Consider the following 20,882-nt stretch of genomic DNA (forward strand, 5'->3'; position numbering starts at 1 on the left):
CGGCATTTGAAAAATTAATACAAGTAATAAAGGGTACAAAACGGTGAAAAACCTTTCTCGGCATAGACGTCGCCATCTCGACTATCACGTGACTACCCCGTTTTTGGCAATAATATAATTGTTTTACAAACGCTATTTGTTTTATTTTCTACAAACGTTTTTCACTAAAAATGGTTGTAGAAAAATGCACTTTGAATGGTGATAGACAAATTCTCATTAGAAAATCCTCGAAAAAAGTGTTAAAATTGTAAGAATTTAAAAAGTCATTGTTAATTATCTAACTTATTTCGTCTGCCAACATCCTACTACATACGGGCATTTATCGCATTTTCCATTTAACCCTATCGACCGTATTTTCGATTTGTGGTTATTGAGTCCACCGGCAAGACAAATGCTCAAAGAGCCGCTGATGTACTGACAGAAGAGAGAGTGAACGAGTCGGTGAGTGCCATCTTTTCAAAGCTTTTATAATACCCACCTGGAGTATTTCAAAACGGGCATACCTTCAGGTACGAGATGTCATCAAATTAGCATAAATGATTTATAAATAGATAACATTAATTATGATGTCCCACAGCTCTCATAAGACGGTGGCCTAAAGCAAAACCAATTTACTGTCGTTAGGGGATTATAGTAAACGACTTTTAACATTATATAAATTAGAATCGATTCCAATCTGTCACAATCCGTATTATGCTCAGAAGGTACGTTGAAATCGCTGTACAAATAAAATGTAAGTTTATGAAATCCGAAATAGTCGTTAACAACCTTGTTATATAAAGAAGCTGAACCCGAAGTGTTATCATGAAAATATTCGTATCAGGAACGCTGTTTGAATTTGACGAGGCGACCGTCAAATGCAGACCGGGGCATCTACTTGAAAAGCTGCGTAAGAAGCATTCAGAGCAGAAACAAGTCGTTTCCGCCGATTCCAAAGAAGTGGATACTTCACAAACGGACCGACCTTTTGATGATATTCGTGGACTTATTCGTTCTCCAAATGCTGAAATGGAAGCTACAACCGCAGCCAATACGTCTGCGCATATCACAGTGCACGGCCGCTCCACGGAAGCCTTCAAGGCCATTTGGACGTACTACCAGACGGGCCGGTTACACATCCCGCTGTGCGTGTGTTCAGGGGCGTTTAAGGAGGAGTTAGACTACTGGGGGATCAGTACATCGGAGCTCGCGGACTGTTGCTTGTATAGGTAATTTAGTTGAGACCTAGTTATTTAAGTTTGATTGCATCGAAAAACCTAAGGCCTTTGAAAGGCGTTCGAGCCCGTTTCTTTTGGTAGAACCGGTGTCTTTGGATGAGATTTGAAGAACGCTAGCAGAGTGGGGATCAAACACATTAACCTACAGACGCTTTTTTAGTAATTGCACCTAACTAGACTTTCAAAATATGTTTCATGAGTTCAAACCATGGCAATGAGTGAACATATTTGAGTATTTTTTAGTTATTTGGCAAGGGACTATTCGTACAGACATAACGTAGTATATATAGCATTGCAAACATAACTGAATGTATAAACCTTTCGAAACAAGACATGTGTTCAAAGGTCACAGATGCCCAACTTGATCTCAAAACTTCAGAAGTGTCAAAACAAGCTATTTAGATCATAGTTGATTTTTGATCTTTTAGTGTGACCTTGGTGTGGAACGTATCAGGTGATATACGCTACGTTCCCGCTCCCGATGATGGTCATTTGTTGTAAATTATTTTAAAATTGCATGATAAATGACTAAGTAACAATACGATCAAGCTGTTTAATGACACACGTTTACCTTTTGCCTGTTACTGAAATCTTGACCTTTGGAGTAAGGATTCGATATAACACTCAACATGTCGTCATATGATGGCTGCCATTAGTGTCCAAGTATTTATATATCAATAAATAAATGGCAAAGTTATGCCGATGTTTTGCAGAGACGCACATGCTGGACATACGGACAGCGTAACCGCCATGGGTCGCCTCCTTCGAAGGGGGGGGGGGTGGTGGAGGGCGCAAAAAATAATTAACAATCTAGCATTAAATATAACTTATGTATTTAAAGCGGGTATATACGATTTTGTCAAATATTTATGAATTTATATAAACTGTGTAAACAACTTATTTTATATATATATATATATATATATATATATATATATATATATATATATATATATATATATATATATATATATATATATATATATAAATTAAAATAAAAGTTAAGAAGAACATGTGTCGAAATATGCGAAATAAGCCAGATATTTAATTCTGAAATTGAAAACGGCTGTACAGCCGAATTCGCCAGCATGTATACCATACATGTACGATGTGCATCTAATCTTACGAGGGGTGTTCCAGAAGTTTGTGGATTTTCGCTATAACTTTCATTTGGTAACATAAATGGACAAACAAATAGCATGTTAAGAATATTTCGTCTTTTCTAAATCTACTCTCCAAACATCATGGAAATACATAAAACAATAAATATATATCAGAGATTTAAACATGTGCACAATGCGCACACCGACGCACGTGTAACGTTTCTGTTCAACGTCAATGACGTTATGAAGTTAACAACTGTCAAATCTTTTCCACATAATCACCTCCAACGCGAATGCACTTTATGTGTCGGGAAATCCACTTGTCAAAAATGTCTCTATACCAGTCAGCGTCAAAAGACGACACGATTCGCTTTGCTGCAACTGTAAGTTCCTGTTTACTTGCAAAGCGAATACTGCGCAACTGTGGTTTAACTTCCGGGAAGACGCGGAAGTCCATAGGGGCCAAATCCGGGCTGTAAGGAGGACTTAGGCGCTGTAACGTGAAATTTGCCGTAAATTCTGCTTATCAACGACATTTAAACCAAATTTAAATTCGCGTAACGCTCACACTTATAATAAAATACACTCGTGCGCCGCATGTCGTTACTGCGGTCTCTATGGCAACGCGTTTCAAACGCGCTTTATGGAATTCATGCATTTTTAGCTTATATATAAAGTCCGTGATAATTGGTTTGTATAATATGTAAATTTCATTGACTTTTACCAGCAAACTAATAAGTTATAGCGAAAATCCACAAACTTCTGAAACACCCCTCGTAGTTTTACGGTTTATAATACAAAGACGAATGCTTCGGTTATTGTAGGAAAATATGTACGTCACTATCGGCTCGGGCGCTAATCTGTCTTTGCTACATTTTATGAAATTCGGCTTTAATGTATATTTTTTTTGTCTATTTTGTGTTATTGTAACATATTTTATCAATATATTACAATTAAACACATATAAAAAATCGTATATACCCGCTATAACAGTTGTAAGACGCATACTTTGTGTAATTAATCGAAGTCACTGTCTCCTTTATAGATGTCGCGATGTCTGCATTCAATGATTGCCGCGTAAGTTTCATCGCAAATGCCACAGACACGATCGATTAGTTTGATAACAAATCAAAATGAACAATTGATACTAAAAATAATTTTTATAAACATACCCTATGTTCATGATGACAATATTTAAATTAAGAAAACAACTAAGTCGACATTTATAACATCATATGTGATCGTCAAATAACAACTGAAAACATTCCAACCTTTTCCGCAGATACTATGCTTTCAAAGAAGACCAAAAGACTCGTGGCGACTTTCTAAAGGAATCCAGCGCTTCTCCCAGGAACGCTGCGAAGAAGGAATCTTGCTACCCGAGGTTGCGAACAGTGACCGGCCGGATTTGGAATATCGTGGATAACGCGGACGGATCTCTGGCTTCCAGGGTGAGCGCGTTTATATTTGTGCCTCGCTGAGTGAAAAGGGAGCTTAATGCATGTGTAAAACAGTTTCGTCCAAAGTAAGCATGCTGAGGCCGTACTTCCTTATCAGGGAAGACATTTTCCGCCTATAATGTCTTTTAAATAGTTTAGAAGAGGCTCTCTTCAAACGAAAAATTCGAAATAAACGGAATGTTTCGTCCCAGATAACCCAGATTGGACTGTGCGGACTCAACAGGCTAATCTGACACACATGCACGAGGTACCGTTTTCACGAGGCTTATTTCTAATAATTCTATCAGGATCCTTTAATTATGTACATTTGTTTTTTCAATACGTTATTAAGCTACTAACAATCGATTGTCAGAAAAAGTCCATCCGAAATTTAAAAAGTCCAAAAATTCTGATAAATTCTTCCGATACATTGTCTGTCAAAATGATGATTGCAGAAATCGATCACTTATAAACAAATGTGTCATTTTTAATTGAAAATGTATGGAGTATATTTTTCTCGATTTTATGTTTTCTCGACAACGCCGGCAAAAATAATCAGTATGACCAAAATGTTCAATGACACTTAAAGATGGTATACAGCCGGGTGTTTTGACATCAGTTTGCCCATGTGGAATATGTATTGAAAAAAACACACAATAACAACTCATTTTTGATAGGCATATGTTTAAACATGTTTAAATGCTTATAATGGTGTGAAACAACGGAATAATATAATTAAATTGCAGTTAAACACCATAATTATGCTCCAGGTGTTTGTTTAAAAACAGTTCTAAAAACACTTCCAGAAAAATACAGAGGGTAATACGACACTAAAATATTTAATGAATGAATATAAATAAGGTTTTTTACTCTTCAGTTTTACTTTGGACTGGTAATAGCGATGGTGTTATTGTCCATTATAACAATGGCCCTAAGTACGGACCCTTCACTGCGTCGAAAAGCCTCCAGCTGCGAGATCCTGGAATACATGGACTACACAGGTATATATGGGACAACTACTCCTTACACTGGAGCCACGCTCCGGCATAACGGGGTTTAACGCATTTGCGCAAAGTGTCTTGCCAGATAAGCCTGTGGAGGTTGACACTTAACGCTTTTATGGTATTTACGTTGAAAGGCAGTCTTATATCAGCGAAAATCTAGTTTAGGAGGAAGTGTCGTCCCTGCGGACTGCACAGGCTTAACTAAGACGTCACTTTACGCACGTGCATTAAGTCACGTTTTGCCAGATCGAAGCTCATTGATACGTGATAATACATCATAATAGCACTCCGTGTCAGCAACAATATGTCGCCTAGGCGTACAGTACTCCGTTTTAACACCATAATGTCGACAAGACATACATTTAAACGTGATAATAACACTCCATGTTAACAACATTATGTCGACTAGACGCAAAATAATACGTGATAATAGCATTCAGTGTCAACAACATTATGTCGACTAGACGTACATTAATACGTTTGGAAGCGTATATGGTACACCCTGATGCTGTGATGATATCAACATTTTATGACGGCATGATATAAAAAGGTGTCATGGCGTAAACAATAAATCATCGTGTCGACTGAAACTATGATGGCACGTCATTGTCAAATGAGCATCACGCCAAAAAAGTTGTTGATTTGTCGACTTAGATCATGTTGACCCATTATTTTTTCGGGAAAAGCCGGAAAAATTTACGTCGAGACTTTAACTTAATGTCGTTATGGCGAGTAAAATTAAGAGGGAAAAACCTACAAAACTATGACGACATACGATGCTATTTCACAGTAAGTCGATATAAAGTAATCCGGCATGACCATATTATTGGGGTGTACCATATTATATGACGGCATAATATGAAAAAGGTGTCATTGCGTAAAAATAACTAATCGTGTCGACTGAAACTATGATGGCAAGTCATTTTCACAAGAGCATGACGCCAAAAATTATGTTGATTTATCGACTTAGATCATGTCGACCAAATATTTTTTGGGAAAAGCCGGAAACATTTACGTCGATACATTAACTTAATGCCGTTATGACGAGTAAAATTAAGAGGAAAAACCTACAAAACTATGACGACATACCATGTTATTTCACAGTAAGTCGATATTTATAAACTAATCCGGCATGACCATATAATTGGGGTGTACCATATTCTATGACGGCATGATATGAAAAGGGTGTCATGGCGTAAAAAATAACTGTTTGTCTGGACTAAAACTATGGTGGCAAGTCATTTTCACAAGAGCATGACGCCAAAAATTATGTTGATTTGTTGACTTAGATCATGTCGACCAAATTTATTTTTCGTGAAAAGCCGGAAACATTTACGTCGAGACTTTAACTAAATGTCGTTATGGCGAGTAAAATTAAGAGGGAAAAACCTACAAAACTATGACGAGATATCATGTTATTTCACAGTAAGTCGATATAAATGTAAACTAATCCGGCTTGACCATATTATTGAGGTGTACCATATACGCTTCCGTAGCACTCCGTGTTAACAACATTATTTCGACTTAACGTACCGGTACATTTATCAGCACCATAATACAAGAGGTAACCTCACAAAGAGATGGGTATCATATTTAATACTTCAGATTTACACTCTGTATTACAGACCTTTATTTGATCGGGTTTTATGTTTTTCAATGTATGTTCGTAAATAATTTCGTTAATTAATATAAGGGCTAAACTGGGAAACCGATTTTATTTATTTCATGGTTTGACATATGTTCACGTTTATCACGTTGTGTATATTATTTATAATGATATAAAAAGGATTAAGTGGGGAAGAATGCTACCCCGAAGAAATGTATCATGTTCGGCACGCAACATTTGAGCGCTCGGAAAGCATCGCAGTAATCTAGTCCTAAGGTTCGCATGATACACGTCAGTGTTGAACGAACTGTATTTATAAGGCACTTTTTTTCTATAATTATCATTAGGTCCGCTCAAATGTCCAACGAACGTGTAAGTTCGAAGTCTTGTATTAGACATAAAAAAATAAGATCAAAATGACTTATTTCCACGAACGAGATGTTATGAGCGAAAAACTAATGAATCACGGTATTCTCTATAAATGCACGGATACTGAACGAATGTTTCAAAACCAATATGAATGCTGACGCATCGCAATTCTTACACTTTTCTGTATGTAGGCAACGTATATTTCGCTATTTAATTACAGACAATAAAGACACCGACAAGTACAGGGAGCATCTCGGAAATCCATCATGCAAAAGTTACTTAATCTTCCTCCCTTTTATGGCCTATTCTGCCCAAAACGAAGAGAAACAGGAGGCAGGATACGATGGAACAAACGGCAAGTTTGGTGTCAAACCTGGCACTACAGATCCCGTATTCAATATTCCAACGACGCCGTCAAAAGATGCAACAGAGAGTATACCATTTGAAAGTATTGCCCCGACTGTTGACAAACCATCGACAAGTGACCACCCTGTCAACACACAAGAAAGCCAGACACCAATTTTTTCACCCACACGTCGGACAGATGTCATCCCGTGTTTTTCATCCCTATGTCCGACAAAACTACCATATCGCACTAAAGTCATCCCACAATTTATTTCCGGGGAAGATGAAATTGTTATGTCTGACGGGACCACAGTTCGGGTACCAAATCTGACCGTCCCAGTCATGGCCTTAGATGTCTTAGAGAGCATCGCGTTGTTGTTTTTTTCCTGCGATCTGCTTCTTCAGCCTTATCACGTGTCCATCTCTGACACTTTTCTTTTTCTCTGTGAGCAATATCGTGGACGCAATCGCACTGGCCTCTAATTTTGCGTATGGCTTTATAGTCCATTTTTACCGCGAATATCGGTATATGGAAACACGATGGCTGGAAGTCCTAACATACGTTCAGATCTTTCGATCTATTCGTTTGTTTCGCTTGGTTAAAAACGTAAGAACTGGAAAAATACTCCTTTATTCCTTGCGCAAGAATATGGGTGATTTTCTTTTTTTGGCTCTGTTACTTTGCGTGGGAATCGGTTTGTTTGCGAGTTTGTTTTATTTCGTCGAGACGCGCGAAACGATTGAATCGATTCCGATGGCTTGGTACTGGTCCGTTATAACCATGACTACCATTGGGTATGGTGACGTCTCACCGAGCACTTGTCTAGGTCGAGTCGTGGCGTCGCTTTGTGGCATCACGGGTGTTATCATGTTAGCCATCTCTCTCCCAATGTTTGTGAACAACTTCGTTAAGTTAAACAAATATGCATCTCTCAACGAGAGCATAGAGAATGAAACGCACGCGACCGCATGTTCATCGCCCCATGTTGAAGAAAAGGTGTGAGTTGAAATTTGTGTAAGTTATAATTTGTAAAAACCTCATCCATGCACACTTTATTTATTGTAAAGAGCGAAATTACTGATTTCGGGGCAAACAAGTTTTGCAAATAACGTTCACACCCCTATATAGTGCGTGTACAATATCTAAAGAACATCTGTTCTGTTTGGATCCTATTTTTCTGTTATCACGAACGCAGTTTCCTAGATTATAGCATACGCACCTCATTCTGTGAAAACAAGGGTTAATTTCAAAGTAACGAAAACAGAAATTAATCAGGATATTTTACAATATCACTCAAAGTGAAGATCCACATTTGTGCTCACTTAGAACAGAAGATTAATAAATTTTAACTTTTTTTAGCTGTCTCTGTGAAAAAGTCACGTGATGCAGCGGGAAACGGATGTGTTTTTGTGTGTGTCAGAATGTGTGCTTAAATTTAAACAAAGTTTGTGGTGTTTTGAATATTCGAAATATGTGGGGTTCTATGCTTCGATGTCAGATCTGATGGGTCGACATAAAAATGATAAGAAAAAAGACCTCAGTAGAAGTGGAAATAATAGTGTTAAAACGAACAATACAAAAAATACACAAAAAAAGGCCTTTCGAGTGAGACCCAGAATTCGGACACATCTTTTCCAGTGAGTGATACTTGGTATTACAAACTCTGTGCTTTACGGCGACAAGGATAGCGATCTAAACAATAGCGTTTTCCTTAACACCAGCAAACCCTGCAATTCACCACACAGCAGCACCATGGCTGGAGCTCAACCAACGTTACAGGACGTCATGATATCATTAGAAGGCATTTCTGGACGACTAAATTCAGTCGAAAACAAACCGTTTTCGTTCGGACCGACGTATGGCTACGTTGGAAAAGAACATCAAATCCCATTGGTTGGCTCTCGATGAGAGAGTAAAAATAGGTCGATGATCGTGATTCCAAACTGGAAGACTTCTCAGAGGGCGCTTACTAGTCTTTTAAAAGTTAAAAGAAAATTCCAGCATAAAAAATCTCCCAGAAATAGTGGTGGAATTGTTATATATATATTAAAGAATTAGCCTATGAAATTGTTTTGTTAAAATTAATTATAATATTATTATCTACTTACATATGGGGACATAAAGAGTCAAATATATAATGTAGATTTGTTTGAAGCAATAGAAACTTATTTTTCCGAATTTGGTCGAGTTTTTGTTTTCTCAATAGTAGAGTTGGTAATAAATTCGATCATAATGTTCACGACAGCATTGATACGATTAACGATGATGCTGATAACTACCATGATAACTTGTCGGTAAGGGCATTAGTAGATAGCTCTTTTCATATACATGGAGTAAGATTACTCGATTTATGTAAATCTACATGTCTGCGTATTGTTTATTGTAGAGTTTGCAATAGCTGTAAGGAAACATTTTATTCACACAACGGTACTTCTGTCATCGATTATTTATTAACAAACGAATACAGCTTTTTAAATAAATAAGATTTAACCGTTCACGATTTAAACGCCAGTGAACGTTCCCAGGAATGTGCTGTGGCACAATCGTTTTGTACAACAGTCTTTATCAAGGGTAAGCATGAAACAACAATTATGAGTCAGGGTAATAAATTTAACCAGATATTTAACTTTTAATATATTAGCTTATATCAATTATTAATTATGAATGTTATCAATATATGGACACCTTATGTCAGGGCAAATGTTGCACTTTTTATAAGGTGCTTTCAAGTTGTATGGTACTAAAATGGAAAAACATGATCTGCTCTAAGGCCCCGAAAAATGTCATAAAACACAAATACCTTGTAGATATGCCTCTTTTCGGATGGGTTGGGTAGAGTGTACTCGTTCTTAATAAGACATAAAGCTATATTTACCGTAAATTATCACAATGCTATTAGAGATACAAATGTATATCAATATGAATAGATTTGTGAAGATAGGTCTATTAAATTATACCGATAATACGTAGATACATTTTATTCTGATATAAGAGCCTATATGTCTCGATTTGTAATGCAGCGTTTGTGTTGAATATGCTGTTTTAAATACATTGATTAACACGGTATACACGTTTGTAATATGAAGTCCCCACACTAATCCGACATTTTTTCTAACCGTTCAAACGCTGTTGCACTTTACTAAAAAAAATACTTATTTCTTTAAAAAAATCATGATACCTATAGAAAACTCAGACGAATGAGCGGGCTCTCCACTTTATCCCATTAAAAATTGTGAAATATTTAAAAAGAGATCCTTTTAAATGTTAACTGGGTCGCGCTTTATTCTCCCAACACAGATCCGAAAAAGTCACGTGGTATGGACAGTGTGGTATAGATTAGCAGAAATGTGAATGTTTTGATTGCAGTACTGACCCATAGTCTAAACATGATTGTAAAATGTGTTAAATATCTCTTGTATAACATTTTTCTCCAAGAACTTATGTTTTTAAGGACAACTGGCAGCCATATTGTAGTCAATATGTATGGATTGCAGTAAGCAAGTTGTACGAATTTAATATGTGTCGCATGGTAATGAAATTACGAAATGTATGTGAAGTAAGATGACAGCATGGCCATTATCTTCAAGGGGCCTTCTCACTGATTTTGGCATGTATTGAAGTTTGTCGTTGTATACTTTATATTGATAAATGTAAACATTAGAGCTAAAAAGCTCCAATAAAAAAACAGCAGGGCCTGAAAGGCCCAAAGTCGCCAACCTGAGATTCATAGGAACTGACCTGTTCTGTGCAGCTCAAGATGTCATTTATAAGAACAAAATGTTCTTACCAACTTTCATCCACGTTTTTCTACGGACCAAAACCATTTTCATACACATCCAAGATATCATTTAAACAAATATTCTGACAAAGTTTCATGAAGATTCATAAAGCCATATAAGGAAAAATGCCCAGCCCCCTGGTGGCCATATTTTTCAAGCAACTGGAATCATTTTTGGATTTCTTCAAAGATATAATTGGGACCGCACCCTGGTGGCCATGTTTTTAAAGCATATAACGCTCTTTTTAAAAATACACATCGCGCTTTAAATCAAGAGGAAAGAATACTGTGCGACGGATTACTTAATGAATATGAATGTGGATTAGCCCTAAAAGAAATGCAAAATAACAAAAGTCCAGGATCTGATGGCATCACATAGGTTTTATAAAATATTTTGGAACGATATTAACCACATGTAACTAATTCACTGAATTATGCATGTAACAACGGAAGTTTAACTGCGCTTCAAAAACAAAGTATAATATAACAAATTCCAAAACCCGGAAAAAAACCTTAGAATCCTTGTCAAACTGGCACCCGATAAGCTTACTAAACAATGATTATAAAATTGCCACTAAAAGTATATCAAATATAATAAAAATTATAACCATCAATCATTTCAAGATCACAATCTGGATCCATTTAAGAACGTTTCATTGATGAAAACGTACGTCTGATACAAGAATGCATAAATTATTTCAACCAACCAAACAGTTCTGGCCTCAATTTCTTTGAAGACTTCGAAAATGCTTTCGATTCAATAGACCATTCGTTTATGTCCCTTGCTTAGAACATATGAATTTCGGTGAAAGTCTAATTAAATGGGTCAAACTATTTACAGCGATATTAACAGTATAATTATTAACAATGGCTTTTTATCAAACAGTTTTAACATCGAACGAGGGTTTCGACAAGGATGTCCACTTTCATCCTCGCTATTTATTATATGCATCGAGTATCTATCTCACTATATCCAATCAAATAAACATATATAGGGAAAATCGCTAGAACTCGATGAAGAAATTTAACAGTCCCTATTTGCTGACGATGCAACTTATTTCTTAAATGACAGAAGTGACTCATTCGATAATCTTATAGAATCGCTTACCCTTTTTGGAATGGCATTTGGTCTTAAACTAAACAAAAGTTAATGCACTGTGCTACGAGTAGGTAAATTTAAACAAAGTAATATTCATCTTAAAAAAGAAATGAAATTCAACTGGACATTAGATGAAGCAACAACGTTAGGAATAACCTTTACAAACAATGAAAATGAAACAGTTCTAAAAAACATACTGCCTAAATTACAGAAATTTAAAAACTGCTTAAAATCATGGCAACACCGTAAACTTACATTAATCGGAAAAAACACGGTGTTGAAAACGTTTGCACTCCCTAAATTAGTTTATGTACTAACAGTTCTCCCAAATCCACCAAATGATATTATTAACGATATAAAATCTGCAATATTTAATTTCATATGGGACGATAAGCCTGATAAAATAAAACGAACTCAGGTTATTTCAATCTGTAGAAAATGGAGGTATCCAATTAACGAACATTGACTCATTTTTGAATGCAATCAAATGCAGCTGGGTTAAAAGATACCTAGATAAAACCAATATGAGTAAATGGAAATTATTCTACCAATAAAATCCTAAAAAAATATGATGACTCCTTACTTTTTGAATGTAACATCAACAATACCATTGTGCATGAAATTGCAAACGAAAACATATTTCTATCTAGTGTTTTATCGGCATGGGCTAACTACTCATAATCTAGAAACCCAAATCACCAGTAAAACTATTTTATGGAACAATAAAGACATAACTTCAAACAATAAGACTTTTTTTCTATAAACACTGGTTTGAACAAAACATTAAATATGTCGACCAATTGTACGATTACTGAATAAAGGAACTTCTATTCTTTTGAGAATATATGTTATATATACGGAATACCTTCAAGCAATTTCCTAATGTATTACACATTAATTAAAAGCATACCCATATCTATTAAATCTACAATTAATACAAATAACACACCAAGTACTCAAACATCATTCACGGAAAACATACTTGCAAAACAAAGCAAAACAAACAAAATATTTCACAAACTACAAATTAAACACACAGCAGAAAACTCCAAGATTCAAAATAAATGGCAAAGCCTTCTTCGAGAACAAGAACTTAATTGGAAACAAATATTTATCATGCCATATAAAACAACTATAGATAACACACTGAGAAATGTTCAATATAAATATGTCCAAAGAATCATAGCTGCAAATAAATATCTTTTTAAGTGCAACCTATCCAACGCAAATGTATGTGATATATGCAGCGAACACATTGAACCAATAGAACATCTTTTCTGGGAGTGCAAATATATTCAAATTCTATGGAACCAGTTAACAACATTTCTAGAGAAAAAAAATACAATTAAAACTGTCTCTCTTAAACATCAGTTTCGGTGTAAATACTTTTAAAATACCAGAAATTAATAACACTGTGAACCACATTATCATATTAATGAAATATTTTAGATTCAGCATCAAATACAAAAAAAACAAATACCTACTTTCAACTGTTTTATAAACTATTTAAAACTAAAGATCCAAATTGAAAAAGAAATAGCCCTCAACAACGACAAACTTCATATTTTTGAACAAAAATGGAAACACATAAACTTTCATAACCCAGTCCAGTTGTCTTCTACCCAACTCTAAGCAACTCATCTATAGTATTGATTATTACATTTTAAAATAACAACATACACCACAGGCAACCAAAGCAACAAAAAAACAACAGTGTATACTAGCATATTATGTATAATATGTGTTTGACATTATTACTGCTGTATTATACCACTTTTGTTCTTGCTTATGCACATATTTACATTGTATGTTTTATATTGAATAAAAAAATGTTTTTAAAGCAACCGAAACCATTTTCGAACTCATCTAGGATATCATTGAGACAAATCTTCTGACCAAGTTTTATGAAGATCGGAAAAATAATGTGGCCTCTAGAGTGTTAACAAGGTTTTACTATTGCCATAAGGAAAAATGCCCCGCCCCTTGGCGGCCATGTTTTTCAACCAACCGGCATCATTTTTAATCTTGTCCAAGACATTATTGGGATGAATCTTCTGACCAGGTTTCATGAAGATCGGACAATAAATGCGGCCTCTAGAGTGTTAATATGATTTTACTATAGCCATATAAGGAAAAATGCCCAATCTTCTGACCAAGTTTGAAGATTGGGCAATAAATGTGGCCTCTAGAGTGTTATCAAGGCAAATATTAACGCCACACGACGCACGACGGTCAAAAGGCGACCACAAAAGCTAATCATGAGCACATTGTACTCAGGTGAGCTATAATAATATCATTTTAAAAAGGGAAAAAGGAACCCTCAACTGGGCTCGAACCACTGAACCCTGGAGTCCTGGAGTAAAAAGTGTTAGCTCATACAATGAGAGATGTATTGTATACTTAATATAAGCAATCCTCGTAGTTTCAAAAAATATAACGACAAAAGAACTTTCCAAATTATTCAATCGTTTCGCGTTGCAACGCTTTATATTTTTCATTTTTTTAAATCGTCAAAAGTTGCATATAATGGATGTTTTACAGCATGGTAAATGTTGAGTCTTATTGTTTCCTCGCAAATATCATAACTAAAAGGAAAATTTGCGAATCTGACACATTTTTTTATTTTGTCAATTTACCAAAACGTGGAAAGGCCCCTTTAATCAAGTTAACTAATTAAGATATTATCAAACGACAGAAAACTAGAAAAAAGTTTGATGACTTATATGAAAGTTGTTATTTACATGTGTCTATTGTTAGTTGTTATGGAACTGTTTTTTACCAATCATAACAGTGTAATCAATTTAAACTGGAAAATTACACAATACATTAAAACGGAAATGTCATTCAATAGAAAATCACACGTGTAAGCGTTACGACATGATCGCACAACAACTTTGGAATACCGTTAGGGCCATCGAGGGTTACATATTAAAATCCAGAGGGCGACAATACGATAGTACGATGGCGACAATGCGACAGTACGATGGCTACAATGCGATAGAACGATGGCGATAATGCGACAACGCGATTGTACGATGGCGACAATGCGATAGTCATATTGTACTGTCGCTATGGCATCATTGCATTGTCGCCATCGTACTATCGCCTTATCGTACTGTCGTCATCGTATTATCGCATTGTCGCCATCGTACTATCGCCATCGCATGGTCGCACTGTCGTCATCGTATTATCACACTATCGCATAGTCGCCATCGTATTATCGCCATCGTCTTGTCGCATTGTCGTCATGGTATTAGCGCACTATCGACTTGTCGCCATCGTACTATCGCATTGTCGACTTTCGCCTTCCGTTACACAAACTATTCTTATTTCAGAAACAAAATGGATGACTTTATAAAGATGTACTTTAAAAGAAGTTACAGTTATAATGAAATAAGACTACAACCCGATCTGTGACAAACTATATGCCGAATTTAAAATATTTTAAAAGTGGTTCCATCTAGAAAAAAATACAATGTGCACATGTGTACTGGAAGGCGACAGGCAACAATGCGACTGTACGATGACGACAATACGATGGCGACAGTGCGATGGCGACAGTGCGATAATACGACGCCACAGTACGATAAGGCGATAGTACGATGGCGACAATGCGATGATACGATGGCGACAGTACGATATGACTATAGAATTGTCGCCATCGTACTATCGCGTTGTCGCAATCATACTATCGCATTGTCGCTATCGTACTATCGCGTTGTCGACATCGTACTACCGCTTTGTCTCCATCGTACTATCGCATTGTCGCCATAGTACTATCGCATTGTCACCCTCTGGATTTTAATGTAACCACGATGGCTGTAACGGTATTCCTTAAACAACAACAAAACAGCTATGAGCGGTATTGAGGCCGACCTTCGCATAGAGATTTTAGTGGAACCTTCATAGCGAATTGTATGTGAGAGAAAGGAATGACAACTCTGCGTGAAGATTGCCAGGAGTGGAGATTGCTATGAAGATGATAACACAAGACACCAAATAGCCTACAAAGTCATGAATTGTAGAGTATGATCGACGACGCTTCATTAATTATTATTTCATATTAATAGATATATATCCAAACTGTGATTTCTTTTAACATGCCATTAAATATGCAAACGATTTCAATAAAAGTGATTATCTTATTTGATGTTTGTCCTTACATATCATTTACACTGGGAAACATTTTCGAACTCAAAGCTGCAAGAACTTTTGAACTTTTACTAATTAAACTTTTGAAATTTAATTGATTGTACACTAAGTACTGATACGGATAATTACCACAGTCAAGATGGATAATACAGATATTATAATAAACATATATTGTTATAGCATTTCTTGGTAGAAGTTTCCTAATTACTACCAAGACAACAAACACCTGAACGCCTATTTTTATGTACAAATAGTTTTTTTTTACAATCATATAATTTGTATAATTGCAAATGAAGCATATTATCAATACACATAACTGGTTATAAAACGTCATGGACACCTGCGCATTTTAATACATTTTGTAAAACATAATCTAGAACCAAGACAAGAGGGCCTGAAAGGCCCAAAGTCGCTAACATGAGATAAAAAGAAATGACCTGTTCTTTGCAGCCCAAGATATCAATAGAACAAATGTTCTAACCAAGTTTCATGAAGAATGAACAACAAATGGCCCCATGGCAGAAATGTTTTTCAACAGACTGGAACCATTTTTGAACTCGTCCAAGATATTATTGGGACAAATCTTCTGAAAAAGTTTCATGAAGATCCAACAATAAATGTGGCCTCTACAGTGTTAACAAGAATATTGCCAAGCAATATAAGTCCCCTACCGGCTCCATCATTGTCAGAAATTCCACCATGTTCAGATTTGTTTATATATATGTTGCCATAGCATTCAGAATTTTTGACGTAGGAAAAAAATGCAATGACGAGCATAATGTCCATATTGCCATCTATCCATGTTTCATGAAAAAAAAAGAACTTTAAAAGTTATCGCAGGACCCAGTAAACCACTATTTTCAGCAGTATTTCTAGTCTATTTGTTGCCAGGATTACCAGAATTTTTGACGTAGGAACGAAATAAAATGATATGCATAATGTCCATATTGCCATCTATCCATGTTTTAAGTTTCATGAAAAAAAATATTAAGAACTTTAAAAGTAATTGCAGGATCGAGAAAAGTGTGACAGACTGACTGACTGACTGACAGACTGAGCAAAAACCAAAAGTCCCCTACGGTGAAACCGGTAGGGGACTAACAAGGCAAATATTCATGACGCACAACGGAAGACAGACAATTGACAAAAGGTGATCAAAAAAGTTCACAATGAGCAAAAAATATTTTATGCTCATAAAGATTGTCACCATGTGTGAAGATCAGCAAATGTCATTCAGATTAACCTAAAAATGTGACTAAAAGTATTTACAATGTTTTGCTATAAACAACTGTGGTAGTGCGGTCTCGTTCGCTTACGCAAGTGAAACGGTCACTGGACGGTTACGAGTTATGTAACTGTGTGAGCACTTCTGTAATACGGAAATATTTATCGAGTCTAATTAAAGAACGCTTATTTCTAACACACTTACTGGTTGTAATTCAATTAACTAAAGGCGTCAAGTCAGATACGCCTGAATACACTCAAAGAATTAATCTATAAGTGAAAACCAAAGCAGCTTTAATGAAAATAACTAACTTTAGTCTAAAGAATCTATGCATCTTTAAAATGAACAAATACCTTAATAAATGTAAAAAGAAGTTCACAATCTGTCAAAAAAACTGATATAAATATTAGTTACTGTTAGTTAGAAGTTGCTTCAAAAATTTTGTTTATAAAATAAGTCTAACTTAATCTAAAGAACACAATTTTTGAAGAGTGGAAAACTTCAGTGACTCAAATGAAAAAAATAAGAAGAATTTACAAAAGATATTTCAATCAAAAGAGTCTTTCTAATTTAGACAATGCCAAATAACAAGGTTGCCATGGAAACAGTTTCACAGCACAGTAGTCTGCTAAATACACCAAAACACAGTAAGTTAACTTGGCTTTTCAGTAAAGATCAAAGATAAGGCTCTACAGTGCATTAGTACATGTACAGTTATTTTATGACATTTGAGGTTTATTCAATTGCATGCAAACTACTGTCTTATGTACACCACATTTTATGAAAGAAGTCCCAGGTTTATACAAGGGAGTTAACTATTAGTTAACTATTAGAAAGTATGTATACATGTTATCTTTTTTTTAACATTATGGCTTATCACAACCAGACTGTTCAAATGCTTTCACTATATACATATAGAGAAAACTGCCCCACCCACTGGCGGCCATGTTTTTCCACTGATGGACCATGTTCGAACTCAACCGTCATATCCAGAAAACACATGTTATGACCTAATTTCATGAAGATTGGACCAAAAATGTGACTTCTAGAGTGTTCACATGTTTTTCACTATATGATTTTTCACCGATCTGGACCATTTTCGAACACGTCCGAGATATCAATAAAACCTATGTTTTGACCAAGTTTCATGATGATTGGGCAAAAATTGTGACTTCTAGAGTGTTCACAAGATTTCTCTATAGCCATATAAGAAATACTGCCCCCCCTGGCGGCCATGTTTTTCAACGGACCGGAACCATTTTTTTTTACTAACCAACATATCATTTAGACAAACATTTTAACAAAGTTACATGAAGATTGGGCATCAAATGTGACTTCTACAGTGTTCACAAGGTTTTTCTTTTTTTGACATAGTTTTTGACCCAGCATGACCCAGTTTCGAACTCAGTCGTGGTATCAATGGGACAACTGTTCTGACCAAGTTTCATGAAGATCGGACAATACATGTGGCCTCTGGAGTGTTCACAAGGCAAATGTTGACGACGCACGACGGACAAAAGGCTATCACAAAAGCCCACCATGAGCACAGCTCAGGTGAGCTAAAAAAAGTAATACTCCTGAAAATATTTTCAAAAGGTTTTAAAAATCTGGATCTAAATCCTGTCGCATATGTATGAATATAACACACACTCAAATATGAAACGATGTTATCAATGTTTACAGCGTAATTTATTTTCAAGGGGCACCACTGTTGTTCGAGAGTTATAGGACATATTCAGTTAACATAATGAAATATCATTGACTCAAAGTACACAAGATAATATGTGCGTGTCAAAACTATTGCTAGTTACACTTGCATAGTAGTTATATTTCATTTGTATTAGAAAAATAAACTAAGCCTTACATCGGATAGTATTCTAAAAATGACATTCGATTTGAATAAAAATGAGCCCTTAATAGACCAATTCACGCGTGACGTCACGCGCACCTGCGTATCTTTATCCGTGCTACTCTGGTAGGCAAAAGAAAGACACGATCAAAGGGGAGATATCGAGCACGATATTTATTGTCACGCTCTACATCTATATTAAATACATTATTTAATATATTTTGACATGTATACGATCATTTTTAGATTTTAGATTTAAACATCCCAAAAGTTGTTGTACTGTACTCAAACAAATAAGAATAAAAACAAACAATAAATAGATCGATTCCATGCACACAGCATATATTAACCTACCACTATGATAATCCATAATCCATCTGTTATTAAGTATGTACAATTGCTGCAACTAAAGAACAGGGTCTGAACTAATAACACTTTGTTTATGTGTTAAGGAATCTTTGAGTATCAGATCAAATTTGTTAAATCGTATAACGTAATTTACCCATTGTTCATCTTATGTACCCCAAAATACAGTTCATTTATTCATACTCGTGTTTGTTGAAATATGTTTTCTGGCGCGTATCAATATCAACCACATGACTGTGATGTTGACGAGGTACATTGTGCCACAGGTGGTTAGCGTGTGGCTATGATATTAATTAGTGAAAACATCATTTTGAATGATAAATAATCATATTATAACGAAAAATTAACTTTTCTGAAAAAAAATATTTCACTATCAAATATATATATAACAAGGTATGCAACTCAAAATCAGCCCAAAACGGGGTGCATCGCTTTGGACAGCCATATCTTCATCAATTTTGCAGCGATTTTCACGATTTCGGTCTTATTCAACGCAGATTGAATTTCCTTTCTGGAAATGTATATGTCTTGCAATATTTTTACAAATGCTGGGTCAACTTTTAAGAAATAACACGATACACAACACGCATGACCCAGTTGACAGTGATCATGCTGTCTTTAAGACTGAAATCTTCACGGAGTAAAGGGCAACTTCCCTATAAAGTTCGTGTAGTTCGATACCATAATTCAATAAAACGTATGAAAAAACATTATTACCGTTCTTGTCGTTACATTCTGCATCAAGACTAACTGTCCAGCGCCGTTTGAAACCTTTGTTTACATACATTTCAACTAACTGACATTTTAAACATACGAGTGATTTCATTGGTCCAATGCGGAGGTGTGTCTTTACAACTGGAGATTTCATTCATAAAGAATACATGATCACTGTCAACTGGGTCATGCGTGTTGTGTATCGTGTTATTTCTTAAAAGTTGACCCAGCATTTGTAAAAATATTGCAAGACATATACATTTCCAGAAAGGAAATTCATTTCTGCGTTGAATAAGACCGAGATCGTGAAAATCGCTGCAAAATTGATGAAGATATGGCTGTTCAAAGCGATGCACCCCGTTTTGGGCTGATTTTGAGTTGCATACCTTGTTATATATATATTTGATAGTGAAATATTTTTTTCAGAAAGTTAATTTTTCGTTATAATATGATTATTTATCATTCAAAATGATGTTTTCACTAATTAATAGCATAGCCACACGCTAACCACCTGTGCATTGTGCAAGTCAACTAAAAAAAGTCTTCCAAAACATTGAACTAAATTTTACAATTATATCATTCTGTAATCTGACCATAGCTGATTACATCAATGCA

The 20,882-nt window shown here is 35.5% G+C and overlaps 3 protein-coding genes across 6 annotated transcripts in view; 2 read left to right on the forward strand and 1 right to left on the reverse strand.

The window, feature by feature from the left end:
• Positions 1-20,882, reverse strand: part of LOC127836674 (ras-related GTP-binding protein A) — a 378,726-nt gene that overhangs the window by 328,563 nt on the left and 29,281 nt on the right. The window lies entirely within an intron of this gene.
• The window catches only part of LOC127836334 (uncharacterized), a 493,739-nt gene that overhangs the window by 126,342 nt on the left and 346,515 nt on the right, over positions 1-20,882 (forward strand). The gene's annotated exons all lie outside the window — the stretch shown is intronic.
• LOC127836575 (uncharacterized) lies at positions 197-9,192 on the forward strand. Of its 2 annotated transcripts, XM_052363245.1 has the most exons (5): positions 197-441; positions 824-1,208; positions 3,603-3,771; positions 4,637-4,760; positions 6,959-9,192. In XM_052363245.1, exons 2-5 carry the CDS (start codon positions 1,009-1,011, stop codon positions 7,564-7,566), a joined length of 1,101 nt encoding a protein of 366 aa, XP_052219205.1. In that variant the 5' UTR covers positions 197-441; positions 824-1,008; the 3' UTR covers positions 7,567-9,192. The 2 variants fall into 2 exon arrangements, with proteins under 2 accessions (XP_052219205.1, XP_052219197.1); XM_052363237.1 differs by having other exon boundaries at positions 197-1,208.

The sequence above is a fragment of the Dreissena polymorpha genome, chromosome 1 (assembly GCF_020536995.1).
Source record: "Dreissena polymorpha isolate Duluth1 chromosome 1, UMN_Dpol_1.0, whole genome shotgun sequence".
NCBI classification, from domain to species: Eukaryota; Metazoa; Mollusca; class Bivalvia; order Myida; family Dreissenidae; genus Dreissena; species Dreissena polymorpha.